This window comes from Physeter macrocephalus, unplaced genomic scaffold, assembly GCF_002837175.3.
Source record: "Physeter macrocephalus isolate SW-GA unplaced genomic scaffold, ASM283717v5 random_97, whole genome shotgun sequence".
Classification (NCBI taxonomy): Eukaryota; Metazoa; Chordata; class Mammalia; order Artiodactyla; family Physeteridae; genus Physeter; species Physeter macrocephalus.
This window is the reverse complement of record NW_021145377.1, coordinates 1-24222: the sequence shown is the minus strand read 5'-3', so window position 1 is coordinate 24222 and position 24222 is coordinate 1. Positions and strand designations below refer to the sequence as shown.

At 51.9% G+C, this 24222-nt stretch overlaps 1 protein-coding gene across 2 annotated transcripts; it reads left to right on the top strand.

Moving 5' to 3' along the window:
* Positions 1-7585: 7585 nt before the first annotated feature.
* Positions 7586-18694, top strand: IRF5 (interferon regulatory factor 5). 2 transcript variants are annotated; one of them, XM_007119756.3, is made up of 9 exons: positions 7586-7679; positions 12372-12577; positions 14553-14742; positions 15179-15243; positions 15732-15765; positions 15944-16213; positions 16431-16823; positions 16913-17031; positions 17335-18693. In XM_007119756.3, the coding sequence occupies exons 2-9, from the start codon at positions 12383-12385 to the stop codon at positions 17578-17580; spliced, it is 1512 nt and encodes a 503-aa protein (XP_007119818.1). In that variant the 5' UTR covers positions 7586-7679; positions 12372-12382; the 3' UTR covers positions 17581-18693. The 2 variants fall into 2 exon arrangements, with proteins under 2 accessions (XP_007119818.1, XP_028339742.1); XM_028483941.2 differs by lacking the exon at positions 7586-7679 and adding an exon at positions 9040-9506 and having other exon boundaries at positions 17335-18694.
* The last annotated feature ends 5528 nt before the right edge of the window (positions 18695-24222 follow it).

The following is a 24222-nucleotide window of genomic DNA, read 5'->3' as shown; positions in this document are numbered from 1 at the left end:
CCCTTCCCCCTCCCCGCGTCCTCAAGTCCATTCTCTACGTCTGCCTCTTTATTCCTGTCCTGCCCCTAGGTTCTTCAGAACCTTTTTTTTTTTTTTAGATTCCATACATCTGTGTTAGCATACAGTATTTGTTTTTCTCTTTCTGACTTGCTTCACTCTGTATGACTGACTCTAGGTCCATCCACCTTGCTACAGAATAACTCAATTTCATTTCTTTTTATGGCTGAGTAATATTCCATTGTACATATGTGCCACATCTTCTTTATCCATTCATCTGTCGACGGACACTTAGGTTGCTTCCATGTCCTGGCTGTTGTAAATAGAGCTGCCATGAACATTGTGGTACATGACTCTTTGAATTATGGTTTTCTCAGGGTATATGCCCAGTAGTGGGATTGATGGGTCATATGGTAGTTCTATTTGTAGTTTTTTAAGGAACCTCCATACTGTTCTCCATAGTGGCTGTATCAATTTACATTCCCACCAACAGTGCAAGAGGGTTCTCTTTTCTTCACACCCTCTCCAGCATTTATTGTTTAAAATTTTTATTTATTTTAAATTCACATACAATGAAATTCACTCTTTTTAGTGTACAGCTGTGAGTTTTGGCAAATGCAGAGAGTTGTGTGACTATCACCACAATCAAATCAAGATGCAGAACACTTGCCATCACTTCATGCTGCCGCTTTGTGGTCAACCCCTCCCCGCAGTCCCACATCCACCCACCCAGCTCTGTTCTCTGATCCTATGCTTTCTCCTGGGCCTGTTCCTGAGGGAGAGACAGCTGGGGAGCGGGCAGTCTCTCTCAGGGGCCACGATCATTCCCTGGCTCGTACACGGGCCACATTTTCTATACAGACAACATCCCAGGGCCTGAGCAGGAGGAAGAAGGCCCCTAGCAGCCAGCTCCCTCTCCTCTCCCAGTGGAGAGCGCATCTGGTGGGAAGCTGGAGGCGGGGGGGATAGCCCCAGGGAGCTCTGGGCCGGCAGAGTGTGGGATCTGCATGCTTCCCTGCCTCTGCCTGCCCCAGGGACTCAGTGAGCACAGCTGGCCATAGTGAGGCTGCCACCCAGAACCACCAGAACACAGGACGTGCTCTGGGGAGTGGCTACTGCTATGTTTAAATTAACATCACTTCTTCTACTGTGTGCCAGGCACTGGGCTAGACCTCACCCCCCCACTGCTGAACATCAGTTCTCGCTGCTGACAGTACAGTATTAACCCCTTGTGTAAACAAGGACACTGAGACTCAGAGAGGCCGAATGCCTTACCCAATGTCACACAGCTGGGACCTGAACCCAGGTCTGTCTGACTCTAAAGTGATCAAATATCACTCGTGGTCAGGTTCAAATCCCAGTGCCTCATTTTACTAATTGCTGTGTGCCTTTGGGTAAATTGCCCAACCTTTCTGAACTTCAGTGTCTTCATCTATAAAATGAAGATAATACATATCCCTACCTTGTACAGTTGATGGGAGAATCAGATGTGACTCCGGTGTTTGGTGGAGAGTAGGTTACATGATAAATTCTTCACGGGTTGAATTGTGTCCCCCCCAGATTCATGTGTTAAAGTACTAACCCCCAGTACCTCTGAATGTGACCTTATTTAGAAATAGGGTCTTTGCAGATGTAATTAGTTAAGATGAGGTCATTAGGGTGGGCCCTAATCCAGTATGACTGACATCCTTATGAAAAAAGGGAATTTGGACACAGAGACGTGCACACAAAGAGAGCAATGTGTGAAGATGAAGGCAGAGATCAGGGTGATGCTTCTTCAAGCCAAGGAGCACCAGAGATAATGCTAAGAATACAAAGAAGTAAGATGAGTAACTCACTCAAGTTTGCAAGGTTAGGAAGTAACTCAACTCGCTTCTTTGTAAATGGGGGTATGTACGAATGATGCCCACGTCACGGTGGCTGGTTGTGACAGTTAAATGCAATAATGTATGAAAAGCGCTCAGCGGTATCCTGCATGTCTTAGGGGCTCATCAGTATTACCTGGTTGTATTTGCTCCTCCAGCCAGCCCAGCATGTGGCCTGCCCTCTCCAGAACACCACGCCCCGCTCCAACAGGGCCTTCACCAGCCTGGCGGTGCTTCTCCTGGCTCTTCTCCGTAGCTTGGGATGGGCTGTCCCTCTGCAAGAGGCCCATGGCCTACTCTCTTTCCTGACCCTCGTGGCCCCCGAACCGCAGGAGGACGCAGGACTGAGCACACTTGCTCTCTAGACGGCCAAGTTCCAGGTGGACCCAGGATCCCTGGGCACACTGCCCTCTTGCCCAGTCCTCTCAGGTACTCCCGTGACCTGCTACTGCAAAGCAAAGCTTTTGAAGTGAGTTGGGGGGTGACGAGGAAGCCCCCATAAGTTCTTTCCTACCTGAGCAGGTGTCCCTTTCTTCTTCCCATCTCACCCCAACCTCCACTCCTGGTGATGGCCCCTGGACAAGCTGTCAGGTCATGTCAGCCTCCCTGCAGCTTTGGAAGTGCTGCTCCAGGAGAAAGGGAGGAGAATAGGCTGAAAGAAATCGGGGAGACTGGTCCTCAGACTAGCGCAGATCGGTGGAGACTCCTGGGTCCTGCAAGCCCACCAGCACCCTGATGGCCCCAGTCGGCCTGGCATAGGGGGCCTGGGTGGGCATCAGAGCTCCAGCTGGCTCCTGGCTTGGAAAACTGTGAAACACTGAGATTCCAGGACACTGGCCTGGTCAGAACTCCCTCCAGATTCCCCTCTAGCAAGTCCTGACACCCTCCATCTCTAGGAGGACCCAAGAGAGCAGAGTGGTCCTGCTCTAGGAGCCTCCCAGGGTCCTTCAGCCCTCAGGGCTCTCTGCTTTCTTGACTTTCTGCCCCCAGCATCAGAGACCACAGAAGCAGCAGAGCAGCCTGGGGGAGCTCCATCTGGGGCCCCCAGGTCTGACTCTTACAGGGCGGTAGCCCTGGCCCAGGAGTACCTGGCTGGCAAGAACCAAACACCTGTTCCCACAGCTCCATTGGCCCCTGGACCCCAAGAGCTCCTTCCCCTGCCTCTACCACATACATGACGTCCTCAGGCCACAATCCCCAGTCAGCCCACCCCTTAGGAGGCCAGAGAGGGGCAGCTGGGACATCCCCCTCCCATGGTGAAGTGTTGAGAGGCCACGTGGGATGAATATCATGCCCCCTGCCCCCTCCCATAACCTCACATCTCACTCCAGGCCAGAGAATGCCTCCTCTGGACTCCCAGAGCCATCCCCAGAGTCCCCTCCCATCCAGGGTGGTTCTGTCATTCTTCCACCATCCTGAGGTCCAGATATGAGCTGAGAAGAGACCGCCCCCCCCATGCCCTTGGGCCGACCCTGCCATCCTGGACACAACTGAGTCCCTCCTCCTTTCCCACCTTAGAGGCACAACAGTCCTGCCCCAGGGGGGATCCCGAGCCCTGGTTCTAAGTTGCAGGGGCTTGAGATGAATCTGGCTGATAAGCCACGGGGCCCCCTGCATCCCACATCAATGACGGGTGGTCCTCGTGCATCTGGATGGGATCCCTCTCCCCGGTGGGGACACCTATGGACTCTGGGCTTCAACAAAGTCTGTCTGGGACAAGAGAGGACACTGAAGTCCACAGCTGGTTCTTGCAGGACTGGGGTGGCCTCTGTCCCCACAAAGCAGGGGCTCAGTCTTTCCCATTGCAGGAGCCCTGGAAGACTTGCGGTTTCCAGGTTGGACTTCCTCCTCTTCCTTTTCCTCCTTGTCCAAGTGCTGCATGCTCTCAAGTGAGTCCTCCAGACAGGCGGGAAGGATGGAGGTTCTGGCCCCAGCTCCTTCTTTGATAAAGCCCAGCACCTGGGGAGGGAAGTGGTTTGAGCAAAAACACTGAGCTAAGTAGATTTTAGGAGTGTCTGAATCAGACCAAGGGTAGCTGCGGGGGCAGAGTGGGGAGATGAGGATCTGGGCAAGAGGCATCCTGGTGTCGGGGTGGAAGATACAAGTGGGGGAAGAATCAGCAGAAGGGCCAGTGACGACCGCACTGAGAGGCGGGGCAGGGGCGAGGCATCGCGAGCTGAGCTAGGAGCGAAATCCCAGGGCATTTATTTACAGTGGACGGTGAGAAACCCGGGCAATAGTGAAATCTCAGGATCTGAGACTTTAAGAAGACACGCAGAGACCGGAGTTTCTGAGGCGTACCTGAGGGTCTCAGGGACGGCTGGAGCTCTGGGCCCAAGGTCCAGAGCAGAATCCGTGGGAAAGGGGGTGGGAGCCAGACTGCAGAGGATTAGGGAGAGGAGAGGGGCTGACCACGGAGGAAAAGGGAAGTAGCATTTGTTCTCAACAGGGTTAAGGGAGCACAGAGCCAGGACCTGGGATGGACAAGGGTGGCTGTGTAGCTTCCTGGGACTCAGGCCATTTGAAGAGATAGAAAGAGTACAGGTTTGGAAGGGGGTGGGGTGGGATATGAGGTCTAGAGGCATCTGTGTGACAGTGCTGGTCAAGCGGGGGACTTCCAGCTCACACCTCAGAATGCTCTGAGGAGGCAGCATTTAGTAAGAAAGGGGAAGGAAGCCCCAGCTGTGGCGTCCTGGGCATTGGTAGCAGTGAAGCTGCCACTTTCGCGTGTCAGACGTGGTATTATGTGCTTTACAGGCAGGAGCCAGAGTGGCGGTGTAAAACCCTAAGTCAGATCATGTGGCACCTCTGCTCTGACTGTGCAACAACCCACGAAGCGCCCCGCCCCCGCCAATTTGGTTACTGAAGCATTTATTATCTAGCTCACTCCATAGAATGGGAGCTCCAGGAAGGCAGGGTGTTTAGACAAAGTAGACTTTGGTTCGCCGCTTTCTCCTGGTACGTAGGAGGTGCTCACTGAGCATTTGTTAAATTTAGGCCTCCAAGTCCATCTGTGACCGTGATGTTATCATTCTCACCTTACAGGCAGGAAATGGGGCTTCCAAGAGAGTCCGAGCTTTGCTCAAAGTCACACAATTCCCGAGTGGTAGAGCAAGGGTGTGTGTGACTCAGCCCTGTCGGAGTCCAGAGCCCAGTGTCTAGCCAGCAAGTTCCCAGAAACGGGAGGACATCTGAGGACCAGGCCAGCCTGGGGAAGCCCGAAAGCCCAGACTGAGCGGATGGGTCTCCTGGATGGGAGGTACTGGGGGCAAAGCCAGCTGTCATCTGCCCAGGCCTGTGTTGAGGGGGGCAGGTCCAGAGTTGGGAGGGGCTCTTGTCCAGCTGCCTACTGGATCTCCACCTTCTCTCCCCACCACTCACTCTGAGCTTCTTTCGGTTCCCTTTGGTGATGTGGCTCCCCCATGCCCATACACAGATAACACACGCACCGTGGCTTCTACAGGAATCAGGCCTCTCACCACACCCTCAGTCTGATGCCCCGGCCAGGGGAAGTCGGGGCAGGGGCTGTCTCACCACTGGGAATAAGAGGCCTGGATACACGTCTCTGCTGAGGCTCCTGGGGCTGTGGAGGCCGAGTCTCCTCGTTCCCCGTGTACCCCGGCCCCACTGCGGGGAACCGGGAGTGATCACATGGGGGTCACCAGTGTAGTCTCACTTCCCCTCTGCTTGCACTTCACCGTAAGACAGCATCCAGAAGCAAGGAGACTCTTCAATTTTGGAAGAGCCTGAGTGATGCTCTCTGTCCTCACCCCTTCCTCCTTATGCCATGTCTATGGCCCAGAGTGGTTCTTAGTTCAGGTTCCCCTGGTCTGGGGAAGGCAGGACCCAAGCCAAGTGAAGCCCCTGCATAGCCCCTATCCTTGGAGCATCACGCCAATGTTGCGATCTCGATAACATCACCTCCCTTTTACCACAGGGAATGAGAGTCACAGGACCTGCCTAATGTCGCTGAGCTTGAATGCAGCAGAGTTGGATGCAAGCTCAAGGGCAGTGCCCCTTCTTCTATACACACAGCCCCGGAATGGTTCTTGACAAAGTTCAGAGACCCTAAGGGTGGTAAGCCTCACCTGAGGACACGGGATTTGGGGGAGGCAGAGTGCAGAATCCTAGTCTCACGCTCCCTTAGGCTGTGTGTGGTGCATCTAACAATAAAAGAAGGCTCCTCTTGACTATTGCTCCAGATATATTTTCTAGTCCAACATAGAATACTTTCTATTAAGCACAACTGACCTCCAATAAAAAAGGTTCGTATTTTGGGAGCAACCATTTTCAAGTAAATAGCAGTTTCACATTTAAAGAAAGAAATACAAATCAATCTCCCTATCCTCATTTTCTGCATCCACACTTTAAATTTTAAAAATATAAAATAGTGAAAGATTCAGCAGATGCAAATAATAAAATACATATAATTATATTCCCTTTCATATTAGGGCTATACAAGAGTGGGGGAGAGGGAGAGAGATGCAGGAGAGAAGAAAAACAGACAACACATAAAGAGTCATGATACAGATCAGGGGTAAAGACCAACCTAGGTATTCCTGCAGAGATGGAGAGGGGAGGAGAAGGTCAAAGTTCTGATTCATCAACTAACTAATACGGCTGTATTTGTTAAAAAATACAGGCTCTAAACTTTAAAGGGCAAATAGTGTTTTTTAGAACTTATGTATTTTAGTTTCTACCTAAAATTTAATCAACTGACGTAAATTTCCTTCGTTTAAAAATATTTTAATTAAAAATTACTATAGAAAATAGAAGACGAAAAGACAGGAGTGGTCCCTGAATAAGCTGATTCCAGTGGGAATCAGACATTACAATCCTAAGTGAAAACCAGAGGGGACGAGCCTCAGAGGCCGGGAACCCAACCTAGGATGGGAAGTCAAGGTAAGCTTTCCAAAGGAGTTGATGCTGAGACAACATTTGAAGACGAGCAGGAGTTCCCAAGCGAAGAATGCTCCTGAAGAGGGAACAGGATGTGTGAAGGTTGAGGCCAGCGAGGAGGCCCACTTGTGGAACGGAAAAGCTTTCAGAACGGCAGACGGGTAGTCAAGATAGCAGTGAGTAAAGAGGTGGGACAAGAGACCAAGGAGCTGACCCTGAGAGGCCCGGAAGGTGATCAGGGAGGGGACCTGGGGCAGGCAGGTGCGAAGGTTGAGAATTAGAAAGGAACAGAATAGCCTGAGGATCCCTGTCTGCAGGCACGTCGTGGAGGGGGTTCTGAGTCTGGGTACCAGCGATCCTCGGCTGGGCGCCGGCGACCCTCGGTAGTGTTCGCAGGCTGGCGGGCGAGGGCCGGGGGCTATCAGTCCGCCCCACCGCGCTGGTACGTGGCTCTGTTGATCGCCAATGTCCACACCGATCTTGAGCTCCCGGAGGGACAGGCTGGGAAGCTCCCCGGCCCAGCCGAGCACCGCGGCAGGGTGGGGGTGGGGGCTAGGGGTGTCGAACGACTATTTCGCGCTTCCCGATTGCTGAAGGAGCCCAGTAGTCAGTCCAGGCTACCTCGCCGCCTGGCGTCTCCCCCAGGCCCTGGGCTGCAGGGGGACCAGCCTGGCCCGAGGCTCAGCCCGACCCCTCGATCGCTGGGTCTGCGCGGGGACCCCACGGTGGCTTCGCGTGGCAGGGCGGAGCGCTGCCCGCGCACCCAGGCTCGGCGGCCTCGGCCCAGGGGCGGGGGCGGTGATGCGGAAGTGCCGGGAGGGCGGGCGGACAGACAAGCGAGGCTCCGGGAGGGCGCAGCTCGGCCCCACCGCCTGGCCCGTGCTCCCGGGCGCAGCCCAGCGGGTGCACCGCAGACAGGTAGGTCCCCGCTGCCGCGCGTTCCTCTCCGCTCCCGCCGGGCACCCGCTGGCGGCGGGCGGGGGACCGGAGCGGGGCGGGCGCGCGGGAGGGGTCAGCGCCGGCTTCTCCTGGCGCCCGAGCTCGGTGGGGGGGACGCGGGGGGTCGCGTAAGGCAGGGCGCGCCCCGCCGTTCTGGCGGCCTCCAAGATGCCTCCTACGTCCTGATTAGCGTGGGGTGCCCCGCACCAGCAGCCTTCGTCCCGAAGGCGCCCGGGGAGCCGGGAGGCGCGGGCGGCGGAGTAGGCACTGCTGCCAGGGGCGCCAGCTCTGCTGCTTCTCTCCCTTCGTCTCGCCACCGCCAAGGATGGGCAGCGCCCGGGCGCCCGGCTTGGGCCATGGGAGGGCCAACCCCGATTCCCCCTTTCCGTGCACTCCCATCCCTCTTCCCCTGGCACCTCTCATTCTTTCGAGTAAGAGAATGAGGTTTAAAAAGGTTCATCCTCCCTGGATCTTAAGGCCAATGGCAAGAATTCGGGCAGAGAGTGTGTAGTAAGATGGTGTCAGGCAGAGGCGCCGGCCGTCCTTTGACTCGTGGCCGAGAAAAGAAGGCGCCGACCCTCCTCTAACAGAGAGGAACCACGGGCGCGATACTTCTTAGACTAGTTCCCCCGAACTTGGAAACGAAACAAGAGTCTAAAAGTGAAGGGAAAGTGAGACCAGCGTGACCGTGATGCGGGATAGGAGATGGTGAACACCTGCGCCGGGGTTGTCTCCGCGACCCCAGAGCCGCCGGATCCGGCCTTCGGGAGCAGGGGCGAGGGGGACTTTCCCGGCCACGCCGCCACCCTGGGCACATCAGAGCGGGGGCGAGGGCGGGGGCGCCACCAGCCGGAGAAGCGGTCCGAGAAGCAGACCCTAAGCGAGCGCCCCGGGCGGGTTAGGGGGGTGGTGGTTCCGTGGGCTGGCCCAGGAGGCGCGGGCAAGCCACCGGGGGAGCACCTGCGGGGGCGGTCCAGAGGGCAGGGCCGGGCCTGGGTTCCACGAGCGCCCAGAGCTGGGACGAGTGACCAGGACCAGTAAGGACGAGGGCGGGGCCGATGGAGGAAGCTAGAGGCCCTCGGGAGGGGCAGCCGGGCCAGAGCAGAGCTATCGGGCTAGGGCGCTGGGGCTACCAGCAAGTCAAGAGAAGCCATGGGAAACCACCCTTTTTTACCTAAAGGCCCTATCTTGGGGTTTTCCCCTTGCGCCTTGGCCTTACCCCACCGTGTCCCCGAAATGAAGCTGAGAGAAGCTTCTTTCGCCGCATCAGCTGCCCCAGAGCCTCAGCTATTCTCACAGTGTGGTCAACACCATGAGAGGGCGGGGCTTAAGGTCTTGCCGGGGGCAGGGAACCCCTTACCTTCTCCAGGAGCTTGGTGTGGAGTTTGTGGGGAGACGTCTGAATCGGATAAACTCGGGAGGTGCAAGGGCTTGCTGATCTGCCCACTATTGGGGGCTGCAGAGCTTCCTCCCCTAGGGAGTCCCTGGTGCCCACAATGTTCCAGGCTCCTCTGGTGGTTGGCTCCTGGGACTTAAGGAGATGTGGGGCCTCGCCTCCTCAGGAGGAGCTCCTGGGCTGCCCCTTCACCTTTGGGGGCTTCCTCGGGTCCTCAGCAGGCCACACCTCCTTTGATGTTCCCATGGAAGCTGATGCATGCACTTCCGCCTTTCCGCTCTCCAAAGGAAAGGTCAAATCCACAAGGCTAGGTCTGAGGGCTGCAGACCGGCTCAGCTGTCAAGGATCAGGGCAGACCCCTTGACTAGCCTGCCCTCTGATGGAAAATCAAGTCCTCCTCCCAGCAGCAGGTAGGGGGTGTAGGATGGAATTTCTCAGGGCTGTGCTATAGCTTCTGGGACACCCTGGGAATCTGGGCGACTGCTTCTATATGGAGGGAAAGTAGGGATGGAGCACAAAGGCACTGAAATTCGGAACTCCTGGCATTGGGATAGTCTGAATCAGATCTAAGCCTGTCTCCTGGTGGGAGGAAGCCACCTTGGGGAGCTGATGCTGAGCCTGATCCTGGTGCACCTGGAGGTAGGCAAACCCCCTGTGGCTGAAGACCCTTCTGTGGCATGCTGGACAGACCCTCTCTTGGCCCTGGTCAGGCTTGTCATGGGAGGCTCTCCACAGCCCCTCCCTGTACTGCTTGAAGGGGTTGCACCTTACTGTCAAGAGGTCAGAGTTATAATTTCAAGACCTTTGTGTTGAAAAGCAGTGTTGGCCCAGGCCAGGCAGTGTTCCTTGCCCTGACTTCCTCCTTGCCCTGGGCAGAGGACTCGACCTTTCTGGCCTCCCACCTGCACCACCTTTGGCACAGCTGCGGGCTGACTATGTGTGTGGGTCATCAGGAAAGTTTGCCTTGTCCTCTGTGTCAACAGAGCTTTCCTCTGTCCACCTTCTCTTAGCCAGAATGGCCTGCTACTGGTGACTGCCACCCCTCTATTCTAGGACCCAGGCCTTTGGGAGGGTGGGGATGCTACAAATACATATTGAGTGAGGCTCTCCAGTGCTGTGAACCACACAATGTACAATGACTGCCAGCGGGCTTGGGGGTTGGGAGATGGGCTACAAGATGAGAGATTGAGAATTTGGTCTGGGGGACCTAAATGTGATTTTCTCCACATCCCTTCCCTCCCCCAGCTCACAGTGAGTCAGGTTTCCGAGTTGTCCCGTCTGGCCACTTTCATTTCCCTTGGGGCTGGGTGGAGGCTAGTGCAGAAAAGGGAACCGAGCCACCCATCTTCTGGGGCCTGGGGGCAGGGCTGGACCCTCTCCTACCTTCCCGGTCCGGGCCCAGTGCTGGGCACTGCTCTGAGGAGAGGCCTGCAGATAAGACTCCTTAGCGGCGTGGAGGTGGCACTTAGCTGCCACACCCAACAAGGTACTGGGGCAGGGAATTTCAGGGGGAATTCCAAAGCAGGCCTGGGAGGATGGTGTGTGTGTGTGTGTGTGTGTGTGTGTGTGTGTGTGTGTGTCCGTGTGTGTGTGTGTGTGTCCCAGTGCAGGCCAGGAAGCCCGCCAGGGCTCGTGTACTCCCAGAAGCCGTTGCTCCCAGCAGCAGTCCGGCCTGTGGTTGGGCGGCTTTAGCTGTTAGAAAGTTCTTCAACCTGGGTCTAGCCTGTCTCAGTGGAGGCTGTCCAGGTGTTGACTTCAACCCTAGTCTCTTTGTCACACGGTGGTACCTCTCATTCCCACCCCACTGAGTGTTCACTTCACCTACCCAGATATCCCATTTCCTTCAGTCATTCCTTCCCTGACAGGCCTGCCCCGCTGAGACCCTCACCTGCATCACAGCCCCTGCAGCCTTCCTCTTGGGTCTGGTCTCACCCTTGAGTCAGAGGAGGATCCTGGGGAGAGCAGGGCTGGTTGTGGGGTGGGGGTATTAAACAGCTGGAGGACAGATGCTTCCAACATCTGGTTGGTATTTCTTAAGTCCTATTTTGGTCCACTGAATGGCCTGGTGTCCGGGAGGGGGGCAAGTGGTGAGGAAGAAGAGCAGGAGGCGCTCCTGCCCTCGAAGAGGTTGCCCACCCACCTGGAAGGTAAACAAGATGGGGAAGAGGCAGTGCAAGGCTGAGTAAGAGCCCCAAACCACTCATCTCAGTGGAGAAGAGTTCAGGACCACCCATGGCACTCTGGAGAGGGGCATGTGAGTGCTGGGGGGCCCACCCCAGAGGCCAAGTGTGGGCACCCTTGTTCCAGGAAGCACGGCCTCTGGAAAAGACCCTGGCCCACCCCATCCTCATCGCCACCACTCCCTCTCCATCACTTGTGGAGCACCTTCTGCAAGGGACAGTGGTACCAAGGAAGTGGGAGAGGAGCATGGTGCCGGGGCAGTGTGTGCCCTCTTACACACATGCTTGCACACCCACCTAACTCACATGTGCTCAGAAACTAGAGCCCCGGGCAGGAGGCAGCCTGATTTCTCATCGTGGCTCAGCCCTTTGTTCCTTCCTTGACCAGCGACAGAGTCCCCTCTGGACGGGGGTCTATGATGGCTCGGTCCTTTCTGTCTCTGACCCTGGCTCACAGGTTCTACCTTTGTCTTAGCCAGGTTTCCTAGAAGGTGGTTTGGTGAGGGGCTCTCTGGAGGAAAGGGAGGGAGCAGGGGTGGGGCAGGAAGGAAGCTAAGCAAGGATGTGGCCTCAGCTGGAGACTGGCTTCAGCCCGAACCCATGAGGAGCCTGGAGCACACATTTGCTCCACCTGAAGCCAGGAGACCAGCCTTCTGTCCCTGTGTGTCAGTCACCCACTGGCTGTGGGCTGTCCCCCCAGAGCGGAGGGGTGGGCCAGGCCTGGGAGTGAGGCAGCCGAGGGTGGCTCTGTGCTGTGCCGGCCTCACAGCAGCGGGGGAATCGATGCTCTGCCTGGCACGGGGCGTCCGGGTGGGGCACCCACAGCATCCACTAGAGCTGTACACCCCCTCCTTCCTTTCCCCCAAACACAAAGCCCACATGCAGGGACCCTGAGACAGGAAAGCTGGTGGCTGGAGAGGAAGAACTGACTTGAGCACCTGGATGGACGGCAGTGACTCCGGCCGCCCGTGCCAGAGGAAGGGAAAGCCCTAACAGCCAGTGCCTCAGCGCCCCCAGCGCCCACACGTCCCCTGCTGCAGGGAACGGCCGGCCAGCTGACATGCTGATGTGCTCCCCCTCTGCTCTCTCCCGCAGACGCCTTTGCCATGAACCAGCCTGCCTCCGCTGTCCTGCCTCCGCCCCGCCGCATACGGCTGAAGCCCTGGCTGGTGGCCCAGGTGAACAGCTGCCAGTACCCGGGGCTTCAGTGGGTCAATGGGGAAAAGAAATGCTTCTATATCCCCTGGCGCCATGCCACGCGGCACGGCCCCAGCCAGGATGGAGATAACACCATCTTCAAGGTAAGCCCTGGACAGGCGTACCGGCCTGGACCTCTGAGGCCCCCCTCCCTAGAAAAGAACTCCCTCTACATCTCAGACTGGCCACTCTCCTAGCTGCCTTGCTGCAGGTGACCCCAGGCCTGGGCTAAGGGGCCGCAGGCATCATCACAGTGCACATCTTTCTAACCTGATCCCCAGAGCAAGGTGAGGACTGAGGGACCCCCCAGGGGACCTTCCTGTAACTCTTTCTCTTCCTCCTTGTTCTTGTGTCATTTTCATCACACGTGAGTGCCTGTCCAGGGTGCACGTTTGGTGTACACATACGCTAAAAGAACACCACAGGATTCCCCCTTAATCTTAATACTAGGAGGTAACTACTGTGAATATTTTTTGCTTACATTTCCAGTTTTCTGCATGTGTGTGTATATGAAGTGCAAACATGGAATCAAACCATAGATTCTATTTTATAACCTGTATTTTTCACCCAACATCAGGACTAGCTTTCCTCTCCAACAAATGCCACAGCACCTTTAATGACCACTGAATGTTCCAGTGGAGGGGTTAGCACACTTTAGTCACCTAGTCCCAGTTTTTGGACACCTCAGGTGGCTTTCAGGGTCTATTGTGTTGAAGACCACATTGCCATGGACGCCCTCTAAACTCTTACCCTTGGCACATCTTAAATGATTTTCTTTGGGGTTAGTTCCTCGTTAAACATTTCTCGGTCAAAGGGAATGCTTCGTTTTAAAGCTTTGGCTACCTATTTCTTAGTCTTTGCACTTGGTATTTACCTTTTCAAGGTTCTTTTCAAATCCATTTCTTATTTTTGAATAGGTAACATGGTCACACAATTCAACATTTAAGAAGTGCAAAATGGTTAACAGCAAAAAGTCTCCCTTATGGGAGACTGTCCCCCAGGCACCCAACCCCCTCCTTTGGGGCAATTAGTATTATCAGTTTCTTGTGTATCCTTCCTGAGAGATTTTTGTGCATATACAAGCAAATATATACCTATGCTTTCCCCAACTTTTGACAAAAATGGTAGATGGTTTACATACTCTTCCGTACCTCATTTCTTGAAGATTACAACATGTTAGTATATCAAAACTTCCCTGTTTTTTTTTTTTTTTCTTGCTGCCCAGTATTCCATTCTATGGGTTGGCCATAATTTAACCAGCTCCCATTAATGGACATTTAGATTATTTGGGGTCTTTTTCTTTTGTAAACAGAGCTGCAGTGAATAACCTTGTATGTGCAACCTTTTGTGCGGATGCTTCTGCATCCGTAGGATAAATTCCCAGAAATCAAATTGCTGGGTTAAAGGGCAGAAACATTTGTAATCTTGATAGCAACCAAATTTTCCTCCAAAATAATAATAATAACAGGAATTCCCTGGTGGTCTCGTGGTTAGGATTTGGCACTTTCACTGCCACGGCCCGGGTTCAATCCCTGGTCGGGGAACTGAGATCCTGCAAGCTGTGCAGTGAGGCCAAAAAAAAAAAATAATTATAATAATACCAACAGCTGAAGTGTACGGAGTCCATCCCAAGTGCAGACACAGTTCAGAGAGTTTATGTGCATTAGCCCTGAGTCTTCACTGCCACACTGCGAGGTAGGCACTGTGTTGGATCAAAGCAAAGAGAGGCAAAGTAACCCGCCCTGGCACACAGTGGGCGGTGGCACATTCCGGATTCAAACCCAGTTCTGCTCCAGATATGCTCTTATGCACCATGTTACCCCATCCTCCTCAGAGATTGTACCTATTTGCCACCTTAGGACCAGTGAGCACAATGCCCTTCAAAGCACCTCGATTTCCTTTAGCTTGTTGGAGCCCCAAGGGACTGGCCTCCTATCTCCCACCTTGCAAAAGGACACTTGGGCTCCACCAGTGTGTCGCTGAAGGTCTCACCGCACAGCAGCGACTCCCACTGGCCAGGAGGGGCTTTTGTGAGGGGTGAGGTTCTCTGTGGTCGCCTGTCTTGTCTTCCTGACCTAGGCCTGGGCCAAGGAGACAGGAAAGTACACCGAGGGGGTGGATGAGGCCGATCCCGCCAAGTGGAAGGCCAACCTGCGCTGTGCCCTTAACAAGAGCCGTGACTTTCGCCTCATCTATGATGGGCCCCGGGACATGCCGCCTCAGCCCTACAAGATCTACGAGGTCTGCTCCAATGGCCCCACTCCTGCAGGTATCCTGTCTGGCCCTGTGTGGGACACCTGGGAGTCTATGCAGGAAGGGCCAGGGGCCCCTCCAACGAGCAGTGGTCGGGGGCATGCTGCTAGGTCATAACATCCAGGGCTCCCAGAAGTGGATAATTTGTGAGGCCAGGAATGGCCTGGCATGGACCAGGCCCCCAGGTTTGTCTTCCTCAACCTATCCTGGTTCTTGGCTCTTGGCTCCAGTGAATGTAGGTCGGGTGCCCCAGGGAGCAGAGTGCCGTGGGGTCAGGGGTGTCCCTAGCGATTGCTGGTGGCTGTGCGGCCCTTCACTCACTCTGTGTTTGGGCAGCTCTGGGCAGGGGGAGAAGCCGCAGCAAGAGCTGCCACATGGAGCCCTGGTGGCCTTCCTCCTCCTCCCCCACTGAACTCCCTTCCTGTCTTTCTTTTCTCTCCCTCACTCTGCAGAGTCACAGCCCAGTGAGGATTACACTCTCGGTACAGGAGAGGAGGAGGAGGAGGAAGAGGAAGAGGTGAGCTCGGGGGCTGCTCTTCGCAGCGTCTGCCTGCGCTGATGCGGTGGGCCTTGCTAGGGCGTTTCTGCTGTCCTACTCTGCTGTAGGATGGAGCAGTTCCATTCCTCTGGAGCCCTGCTGCTGTTTCTGCAGCTCTTCTCTGAATTTCTTCTCTCGGGATTCTGGAGACAGGAACAAAGTCACCACCTTGAACCTCCCTGGACTTTGTTGGTATAAAGCATGCTCACACATGGTCTCACCCTCAGCAGTTGGGGCTTAGTAGGTATTACCACCTGCAGAAGACGGAAACTGGTGTGCTGAGAGCTTACTGACGTGCCTGGGATGGCCGAGCTGGGCCTGGAGGCAGGGTCTGGCCTCGCCTAAGCGGAAGACCAGGGAATTGCCTTGTGGGTCTCATTCTTTAGCATCAGATCAATTTAATAACCTGTCCTCCCTTCTCTCTCTCTGACCTCCTCCCTCCTCCTTTGCCTGTGTCTTCCTTTCAGCTCCAGAGGATGTTACCAAGCCTGAGCCTCACAGGTGGGGCTGGGAGGCGGTGTGGTTGGGGGTTTAGTATAAGGAGGAGCTGCAGGTACCACGGGTACCTGGGAGGGGGCTGAAGGGAGGCTGGGGGGCGGCCCAGGGCTGGGAGTAGGTGGGCCTGGGAGGCAGCTCCTGGAAGTGGCACTGAGGCTTTGTCTGCCGCCACCTTCCGTAGAAGCAGTGCAGCCCGGCCCCCCCATGGCACCCTACTCTTTACCCAAAGAGGATGTCAAGTGGCCACCCACTCTCCAGCCGCCTGTGGTGCTGGGTCCCCCTGCTCCAGACCCCAGCCTCCTGGGCCCTGCCCCTGGCAACCCTGCTGACTTTGGGGAGCTGCTTTCTGAGGTCCTGCCGAGCCCGCAGCATGGGTCCCTGGCTGCCAGCCTGCCCCCCACAGGCGAACAACTCCTGCCCGACCTGCTGATCAGCCCTCACATGCTGCCTCGTAAGGACCCCGGGGGCGGGGGCTGGGCCGGGAAAAGCAGCGCTGGGAAGGTGGAAGATGACGAGGAGAACAAAAACGCCCACGCCAGTCCCTGCTTGGGTGGAGGAAGGAAGTGGGAGAGCTGATGATGGCCTGGCCATGGGGCAGAGAGGGCAGAGAAAGTCAGTGGGCTGCAGAATGGGGAGGCGTGGGGCTCACGGGCACCTCTGCCCTGCAGTGACCGACCTGGAGATCAAGTTCCAATACCGGGGGAGGCCACCCCGGGCCCTCACCATCAGCAACCCCCATGGCTGCCGGCTCTTCTACAGCCAACTGGAGGCCACCCAGGAGCAGGTGGAGCTCTTTGGCCCTGTGAGCCTAGAACAAGTGCGCTTCCCCAGCCCCGAGGACATCCCCAGCGACAAGCAGCGCTTTTATACCAACCAGCTGCTGGATGTCCTGGACCGCGGGCTCATCCTCCAGCTACAAGGCCAGGATCTGTATGCCATCCGCCTGTGCCAGTGCAAGGTGTTCTGGAGCGGGCCCTGCGCCTCAGCCCATAGCTCACACCCCAACCCCATCCAGCGGGAGGTCAAGACCAAGCTCTTCAGCCTGGAGCATTTTCTCAACGGTGAGGGCCCCACGTCGTGTTCTTCTTGGTCTCCTTTCAACCAGGGGCATGGTGCCAGCCTCTGACTAAGGGTCTCAATCTCAATGCAGAGCTCATCCTGTTCCAGAAGGGCCAGACCAACACCCCCCCACCGTTTGAGATCTTCTTCTGCTTTGGGGAGGAGTGGCCTGATCGCAAACCCCGAGAGAAGAAGCTCATCACTGTACAGGTATACTCCCACCTCCCACTCCCCAACTCTGCTTTGGTTTGAATATTGGGGAATCCTGGGGCTAGGCCCTTGCCCCAGGGTGGAGGCACAGGACCCTCTGGGTAGTGTGAACTCAGTGGTCAGAGTTAATCAAGGATCAGTGCTGCCCACACATAAGAAGCCTTTTTATGAAGTAGAAGTTGGTGCCCTGTCTTCCTGGTGGATGCAGCCCACCACCTGCCCCCTGGAGGACGCCCTCATGTACAACTGGATTGGACAGCCCTGCCAAGGTTCTCCCTGTCCTTTCTCCTCTTTGCCCCCCAGGTGGTGCCTGTAGCAGCTCGGCTGCTGCTGGAGATGTTCTCAGGGGAGCTTTCTTGGTCGGCTGATAGCATCCGGCTACAGATCTCAAACCCAGACCTCAAAGACCGCATGGTAGAACAGTTCAAGGAGCTCCATCACATCTGGCAGTCCCAGCAGCAGCTGCAGCCTGTGGCCCAAGCCCCTCCTGTGGCAGGCCTCAGTGCTGGCCAGGGGCCCTGGCCCATGCACCCAGTCGGCATGCAGTAATGCGGCTGCAGACAGTGACTGGCCCAGGCTTCCAGGGTGGCTGTGCAGACTGATGTGGAGGTGCGATGGCCTCAGTGGGCACCTGGTGGGCGGTAGGGTCCTATCTCTGGGTCCTCTGGAAGTGGATCTGGGTCACGAAGAAGAGGGAAAAGAGGCCCGAGTTCCAGGTTCTCCTGAGAAGCTGACAGAAACTGGAAGCCAGTTTTGCTTTGAGGACTCTGTCTTCCTGGATATGCCTCTCCTGGGCTGGCTGTGGGGGAACTGGGGGAACTGAGCCATCGGCACCAGTGAGGAGGGAAGGAACTCTCCCCGACTCCAGGGGGCCTAGTTGTACAGAGGGAGTTGCCCCAGAGTGACCCATACTTGCGGATGCCCCCATTTCTTCTGGCAAAAAGAGCCAAGTGCTGTGGGTCAGGTCTCCCTGGCAGGTCCTCTGCAGGGCATGGACCGGATATTGGGGTTCCCTAGCTTGAGCCCCACTTCCTCATCTTTCTTCCTCCAGAGACAGAGATGAGCACTTAGGTATTACACCAGATACTTAAGGCTGGCAGCTACCTCCCTTCAGAGTCCAAGAACCTGGGGTAGAAAGTGGAATTTTACATATTTTTGGATTAATAAATATTAAAAAACAGACTCAGCTATTATTTTCCAGTACCGGTTGCTCCCATGCTATTCTACTAGACCGTATGTCTCATACCAGCTGGCCCTCTTGCCCCCAGCACCTGCCCTCCTGCTCTGGGGCCGCTGACACAGGGAGGGCTTGCCTTCGAGGCTGATGAGTCAGTGGGGCTTTCATAAGCACTCAGCTGGCTGGCTTTGCTTTCCAGAAGGAAGCCGGCTGAAGCAAGGGCGTGGACTTTGAAATGTGTGCAGAGTCTAAAATCCTGTCCAAATCAATTCCCATAAGAAATGGTGAAAAAGGAAGGGCTGGATTTCAACTAGGGACCATTACAATTTGTTACCCTCATGTATATTCATATGCTATTAAATATATTAGAACAATGCATACAAATTGGTAGCTCACTCTTTGAATCTGGCTCATAGATGTAATTTTCTGACCTGAACAATTCTGCTCTTATCTTTTTATTAGGGGAAGTTTTAAACGTTTGTGAAAGTAGGGAGAATGGTATGAAATTCCCATGTAGTAGCTCCAACAATAATCAATTCATAGTCTTCCTCATCTAAACTCCCAACCACACCCCCACCCTGAGATTATTTTGAAGCAAATCCTAGACATATTTCAGGTATAAACAGTATATATCTCTAAAAGACAAGCACATCCTAAAAAACTACAATATCGCACCTAATTTTTATCAAATATCTAGCATTTAAAAATTTAAGACAACTAGAGAAATTTTATTCCCTTGCCATTTAATTGTGGAAGAAATTGCATTTTTTGTTCTGCATTTTGTTTTTGCCTAGACGCTCCTGACTGCATCTGTTAACATATTTTGTCTCCTGTGTTTCCTGTAAATTGGTACTTTGATCTGGACCCTGGATTCTAGAGGCTTAATTGGATACAGGTTTTTGTTTCGACTACCTTTGACTAGTGGGTATTGGAATTGTTTCCGATCTTTAGTTATTATACATAACGCTGTAGAGGATAGGCTTGTGCATATTTATGTATTTTCATATTTTTGCCTGTATATCTTTAGGATGGCTCCACAGAAATGGGATTTCTGGGCCAAAGGATAAATATGTGTCTAATTTTGCTAGATATTGGCAAAATTCTGATAAATCTCTGAGCGTGGCTGTTTCCCCACTGTCTCAACAGGTTATAGTGTCAACTTTTTGGATTTTTGCCAACCTGATAGGTGAGAAATAGTATCTCTACCATTTCTCATTATGAACAAGGCTTAGCATCTTTATATGGTTAAGTGCCCTGTGCAGATTTTAGTGATTTTTTTTAAAAATAAACAAATTTAGAATAGTCTCAGATTTACAGGAAAGTTGCTAATAGAGTGCCTATATAACCGACAGCCAGTTTCCCCAGTTGTTAACATCTTACATTACACCTTACATTACTATGGAACATTTGTCACAACTAATGAAACAAAATGAATACATCATTATTAACTAAATTCCATTCTTTATTCAGATTTCATTAGTTTTTATCGCATACTCTTTTTCTGCTCTAGCATCCCATCCAAATGATCACATTACATTTAGTCATTATGTCTCCCTAGCCACCACTGGTCTGACGGTTTCTCAGACTTGTTTTTGATGACTTAGATGGCTTTGAGGGTACATTTTAGAATGTCCCTCATTTGGGATTTATCTGATGTGTTTCTCACGGTTTTTGTAAGGAAGACACTGAGGTTAAGTGTCATTCTCACCAGTCATATCGAATTGATGAATTACAAAGCTTGGCAGGAACATCTGACTGACTTCTGCAACAGTGCAGGCAGCTCAGTGGCTGCTGAAAATCTTCCTTGGGCTTCTACTTATATTTTGATTTCTTAAAAATAAAACAACAATGAAAGCAGAAACAAAAAAACAGCATACCTGGCTGTCATTTCTTGTAGATCTGTGTGTTGTAGCCAGTGGTGGATGAACACTACCTCTCCCCACCCAAAATAACAGATACTGTAAGTTCCAGAGGTTAAAGGCAGGACAACGCGTTGCTATTCACTGCTCCCTAGCTACGCTAAAGTTCCGGTTGGTAGTGGCCTCTGCTAGTGTTTAAGTTGGAATCCACAGAATACTGATGCTCCTGGCCCTGGGGATGAATACACCCCTCTAGCACCCTGTAGTTTACCTTACATCCTTCCTGCAGGCCCCTCATCCCCACAAGTTCATCCTTGTACCCAACAAAATATTCCCTTTTAATTCAAGACTCCTTCCCCTTATTCAGCTTTTCACTGACCTAAAGAACTTTTCAGTCTTTGTCGACTAGCAGAGAAATATTGACAGCTTTTCCCCATTTTTGTCAGAGGAATGTTCTCCCAGGCAACTTTCTCATTTGCTAGTAATACATCTCACAAAAATCAGGCATACCTTGTTGCATAATCTTGAATGTTTAACTTCTCTGGATTTTGGCTTTCACCCCTGTAAAACGATTTAGTACCCGGGCTACACAAGATAGACACATACTTCGCATTCATGAGGTCTTGATGCCATTCAAAAGTCCCTGTCTTATTTATCCTACATTCTCAGTTATTGATCTTTATAGAACAGGTACATAAAAATTACAAGTTACTTTAGTTTAGTATAGTCTTGCTGGGAATAGCCCCAACTGGTGATTTGTGTTTCACATAATCATGACTAAAATTTCTTGGCTAAGTCAATCATGGAAATAAGGGAACAGATCCATGGGAACTTTCTGACTTAGGTAAGTTCAGGTGCAAGACTCTCATTCTACTTCCACTAGACAATGTCAAGCAGGAACACAATATCTACATTAGGGTACCTGATCCCAAACAGTTCCCTTTTAAATTGAAATTTAGGTGGGTATCCTTGCTATGCCCAAAAGTAACAAGACTATTTGTAAGAATTAGTCTGAATCAATCTGTTAACACTGAAGAGTAAGCAGTGAGAACCATTAATAAGAGTTCTGGATTTCAAAGCTATAGCTGTGGAGAGGATGTTCTTGACATACACTAGGATATGTATTCCAAAGGCTACTTTTCAGTGGCTGGGGAGAGTTATATTAACCCTTCCACATGTTTTCCAGTCCTAGACACAGCTTTTGGTGATAAAAGCCAAACTCCTTAAACAGAGAAAAGTCAACTGGTCGTTGCCTAGGGTTGGACTAGGCTTCAAAGTTTTACTGTCTAACCAGAAAATGAGCAGGATGGTGAGGGCAACCTGCTGATCCCCAGAATTTGATAATCTTACTCCAAACACCGTTCCATATTCAAGTTTTTTTCTCCCCTTCCAATATTGCCTTTTGAGAGAATAAAACTCTGAATACCATTGATGTTATGCAGAGAGGTTTGTTTCATGGATTCCAAATACTAGATGCAACTCTGTGGTCAAGGTTATTAGCTCAAAGCCCAATTACTATAATATACTGTGTGATCTCATTTATATAAAACTCAAGAAAATGCAAACTAATCCACAGTGATGGAAAGCAGATCACTGGCTACTTGGGCATGGGAAAGGATGGGAAGAGGCACGAGGAAACTTTTGGGAGTAAAGGGTATGTTCACTATCTTTTCTCTTGTTGCAGAGCATGGGCTCTAGGCGCGTGGGCTTCAGTACTTGTGGCACACGGGCTCAGTAGTTGTGGCTCGCGGGCTCTAGAGCGCAGGCTCAGTAGTTGTGGCACAAGGGCTTACTTGCTCCGTGGCATGTGGGATCTTCCTGGACCAGGGCTCGAACCCGTGTCCCCTGTATTGGCAGGCGGATTCTTAACCACTGCACCACCAGGGAAGTCTATTACCCAACACAGCCAAAAATAAATAAATAAAATTAATTAATTAAAAATAATAATAATTTTTTACATACATACATACACAGGTGTATCCTATGTCAAAGCTTATCAACTGTATACCTTAAACATGTAAACCTTAAACATGTACAGCTTATTGCATGTCAATGATACTTCATTACAGGGTTTTTTTTTTTAAGATCAAATAAATACTCAGTAGGTTAGGAAACAATCTACTTGGGTGGCCACTGTAAAAAGAATATGCTACATTTTGTTTAATATGCCAAATGACCCATCCTCCTTCCCACTGAGGCCCTATGAAAGGACAGAATGTAGCAGGAGGAGTTTTAGGGTAAACCAGAAGAATAAAAGATGCAGAAAGAGCCACTCCCCTGAAATATGAAGGGTCTGGGGCAGTAAGGACAGGGGCCTGAATTTCAAACTCTGTACCCAGACGTCTATTAGAGAACAACTAAGACTATTCACTTAGGAGGTTTAGCCGTACCATTTCAGATCTATGAGGCAGTGAAATGAAGTAAAAACAAACACTGATTAAGTTTTTAAAATTTATTGGCTTTTTTTTGGGTTGCTGTTGATTTGTTCTTGTGATGGCTACAACACCAGACAGAACAGTGCCCTAATATCTAATGCCTGTGCAGGGCTGCAACTCCTTTAAAATATTAGGACTTGCTTTGGGCCTCCCTCTTCTGCCTCACTCCCCATGAAGTCAAATAATTTCTGCATTTTTTAGTAAAATACAGTTAGCCCTGTAAACACTTTTTTCCATTCTCCCACCCTCTGTTTTCCTCTCTCATGTCTATGGGTGAAAAATTAATTTAAAAAAAGAAAAAAAAATCTTAAAAAAACTACAACTTAGAATATATATTTATATCCCACTCACCCTAATTTTGGCTCTTCTCTCCAAAGATGACGACAACCCAATGTAGGTGGGAAGTGGACTTAAGAGACTGAATAGGGTCAGGATGGGGATATACATGAATTTTGGCCCTGGCAGGTCCTAGTATCATTGATATGACCATGATATAAAACAGAACAGGCTCCTTGCTTATTTCTCCTTGTCTGAAGAACTCTAAAGGTGAGAAGAAAACAGTTGGGACAGTAGGAAAAATTTCTACTAACTTGCATTAAAAGAGGAGGGGGAGGGGGAAAGGGAAAGAAGAGAGGGTGGGAGAGAAGGAAAGGACAAAACAGCAGAAAACCTTAAGAGATGATCCTGACCCTTTCCTTCCAATTGCAGTTATTTAATTCATTTGAATTCCCATCTCCCCTAAGTAAACGTTTTTGTTTCACAGAAAGTTTTGTACTTTTATTTTTCTGTGTGCACACGTGTGCTAGCATATGTGTGTGTGTAGGTAAGTGTACGTATGTGTGCATGTCATTTGCTACCAGGAGAATGTTTCAGTTCTGATTTCAGTTTAGTTTTCCTTTTTTTTTTCCTTTTTTATTTCTTTAAAATTATTTTTCCTTTTAGAAACAAGTTCACCAGGAAACCAGCTCACCTCCCACCACGCTGCACAGGCCGCAGCCATCGTTTTTAAACCGCGCTGATTTTCCCCTCACACCCCCAAACAGGAACTCCTCAGGATGGCCTTGGAAGGCTGGAGTCTCTCCCTGTCTGGCGGGAGGCCCTGGTGGCGGTGAAGGCCCCTCTGCCACAATGGAGGTTTCTGATTGTGGGACACAGTCTGGTTTTTGTTTTCTTCCTGTCTTCTAATTAAAAAAGACATTCCTGACAAAAGAGAGAAGATAGTCAATAACTGTGGTCCAGGAGATAGCAAATACTTCAGAAAGTCAACCTCAAGACAGAAGTTTCTATACTTGCTCAGGCACCTCATTCTGGCCTCTGCTGTAAGAACTCAGTTAAAAAAAGAAAAAAAAAAGTTGGATTTTTTCACTTGTGATTTTAAAGGAGCTACTGTTTTAATGAAATACCATCTGTGGTGCTTTTCCAATTCTGAGTGTCCTCAGTGATAATATGTGGGGGTAAAGAGTAGGCCAGCAGGTCCAGGCTGCCCACTCCAAAGCCAACCAGAAAACCTCCATTAAGTCTTTCTAAGTATTGGGGTTTCATGCAAGATTTTATTTTGAAAGAAGGCTTTGCCTACTAAGAAAAGGTTTAAGAGCCACTGATTTAGACTCTATGTAAAGGGTACTATGTAAAAGTATTAAGTAGAGTGGTTAAAGGTGAGGACTCTGGCACCAGAAAAGTGAACTGTGGCTCTATCAATTACTGACTGTGACATCAAGCA

Bases quoted from the DNA above. Each gene is read 5' to 3' on its own strand.
- IRF5 (XM_028483941.2), top strand. From the start codon at position 9,476: ATGGAAAATCAAGTCCTCCTCCCAGCAGCAG. The intron at 14,743-15,178 runs GTATCCTGTCTG...CTCACTCTGCAG, and splicing joins CAATGGCCCCACTCCTGCAG to AGTCACAGCCCAGTGAGGAT. The intron at 16,824-16,912 runs GTGAGGGCCCCA...ATCTCAATGCAG, and splicing joins CCTGGAGCATTTTCTCAACG to AGCTCATCCTGTTCCAGAAG.